The 2211-nt window shown below is 31.6% G+C and overlaps 1 protein-coding gene across 1 annotated transcript; it reads left to right on the top strand.

Annotated features, from left to right (window-relative positions):
* Window positions 1-293: 293 nt before the first annotated feature.
* On the top strand, window positions 294-1474 carry LOC140987785 (uncharacterized). Its single transcript, XM_073456441.1, has 2 exons — window positions 294-530; window positions 728-1474. The coding sequence occupies exons 1-2, from the start codon at window positions 294-296 to the stop codon at window positions 1472-1474; spliced, it is 984 nt and encodes a 327-aa protein (XP_073312542.1).
* The last annotated feature ends 737 nt before the right edge of the window (window positions 1475-2211 follow it).

Raw genomic sequence — 2211 nt, forward strand, 5'->3', positions numbered from 1 at the left:
GTCCACTGAAAAGACATGAAGGAGATTGCAATTCATTACATAGTACTTCTATGCAAAAATGGGAGGGCTTGAAGAATGTGTCTCAACATATCGATAGAAGGATGAATAAGCAATATGAGAATATTGTAAAGCAAAACAGATTGCTTATAAGGACATTTATTAGAGCTGTAAGATGGCTAGCATTACAAGGGTGTGCATTTAGAGGACATGATGAGTCTGTAGATTCTCATAATCGTGAAAATTTTCTTGAACTCGTCAAATTTCAAGGATAATTGTGCAAAAAAATTGGTGATATGATCTTAGATAAAGCATCTAAAAATGCCAATTATACATCACCATCAATTCAACATGAGATTCTAAAAATTATTGTTTATCTTGTGCGAAGTAAAATCCGTGATGAAGTAGGGGATGCTAAATTCTGTTTTCTTGCTGATGAAGCAATTGATGAATCTAATAGTTCAAAAATGGCTATTGTTTTGCGATACGTAGATTGTGATGTGTTTGTTAGGGAGAGATTTTTGAAGTTGTTGGTGTTGATGATACTAATTCTTTGACTTTGAAAACATATATATGTAGTATCTTGACACAACACAAGCTTTTGGTTGAAAATATACGAGGTCAAGGATATGATGGTGCTAGTAACATACGGGGAGAATGAAATGGATTACAAGCATTATTTCACAAAGATTGTCTGTTTGCATATTATATTCATTGTTTTGCTCATCAGCTGCAACTTACATTAGTTGTAGCAGCTAAAGAGGTATTAGATGTATGGCTATTGTTTTCCAAATTAAGTTCAATTGTCAATTTTGTGGGGTCTTCTTCAAAGAGACACTCTCAATTGAAATCAATTCGAGAAGATGATTTTATATTTATCTTGTTGTTGATGCATAGAGTTTTGGAAACATCTGATATGTTATGTCATGCTTTGCAAAGAAAAAATCAAGACATTCTGAATGCAATGAGTTTAGTCACGACTTCAAAATTGCTTTTCCAGAAAATGAGAGATGATGAATGGGAAGATTTTCTATGGAGTGTGAATAATTTTTGTGATAGTCATGACATTGTAGTGCCTGATTTGACAGATCGTTATGTTGAAGGTACTAAACGTTCTTGTCAACAGAAAAATCATTTTACAGTGGAAGAATACTATCATTTTCATGTATTCAACGTTGTGATTGACAAAAAGCTGATGAAGTTGAATACACACTTTACTGAGCAATCAATAGAGCTTCTCACTCTCTATGAAGCCTTGAATCCCAGTGATGGCTTCAAATCATTCTCTGATAGTGCTATTTATTCTTTAATCGATAAATTTTATCCCAATGATTTTTCTAAAGATAACATGAAATATTTGAAGACTCAATTGGATCATTACAAGCTTGATGTATTTGAGGATCCGAAGTTTAAAGATGTTGATTCTCTTCCTAAATTATGCCGACTACTAGTTGAAACAAAGAAGTCGAGGATTTAATTCATTATTGATAGACTGATTCGTTTGGTCTTGACTCTTCCAGTTTACACTGCTACAACTGAACGAGCATTTTCAGGGATGAAACTTCTCAAGACACCACTTCGCAACAAAATGGAGCATGAATATTTAAACAATGCAATGGTTTAGTATATTGAGAGAGAGATTGCTCATGAAATTGATATAGATTACATAATTGATAGATTTGATCTTTTGAAAAATTGAAGGTTGCGACTAAAGTAGTGTTTATTTAAGTTACTCTCTTTTGGTGTAAGTTATATTTTTTTTGTTATGCGTACTCTATCATATGATTAATGTTTGAACTTTTGAAAAATATTCATTCAGATTTGATGATTATATTGTGAACATCGTGGTTTGTACTTAATCTTTATGTCATGTGAAAAATGTTGCATTGATTTCTAGATTAATTTTTTTTTATTTTCTAGTCCCCCATATTTTGAAATTCAAGCTATGCCCCTGGACCCGTCTCACAGAAAAAGATTTGTGAGACCGTCTCACAAAAGATCTATCATAATTAAAATATCAGAACTAATCTCATTTCTTCAAAGTGCTTATGGTATCTTGAGAATTAAATGATTTTTTTTTTTACACTTTTACCAAAAAAAATTTTGTCTAATCCAAAATGGTCATTCACATTCACCCAAAATAAAAAGATGTGTTCTCTTATAAGGATATTTTTGTTATTTTATAAAAAAAAATAGGATGAGAATCACTTTTAT

Source organism: Primulina huaijiensis, chromosome 11 (assembly GCF_012295235.1).
Source record: "Primulina huaijiensis isolate GDHJ02 chromosome 11, ASM1229523v2, whole genome shotgun sequence".
Taxonomy (NCBI): Eukaryota; Viridiplantae; Streptophyta; class Magnoliopsida; order Lamiales; family Gesneriaceae; genus Primulina; species Primulina huaijiensis.

Coding starts and splice junctions, on each gene's coding strand:
- LOC140987785 (XM_073456441.1), top strand. CDS start 294: ATGATCTTAGATAAAGCATCTAAAAATGCCAATTATACATCACCATCA. Junction 531..727: donor AGAGATTTTTGAAGTTGTTG/GTGTTGATGATA, acceptor TTTGCTCATCAG/CTGCAACTTACATTAGTTGT.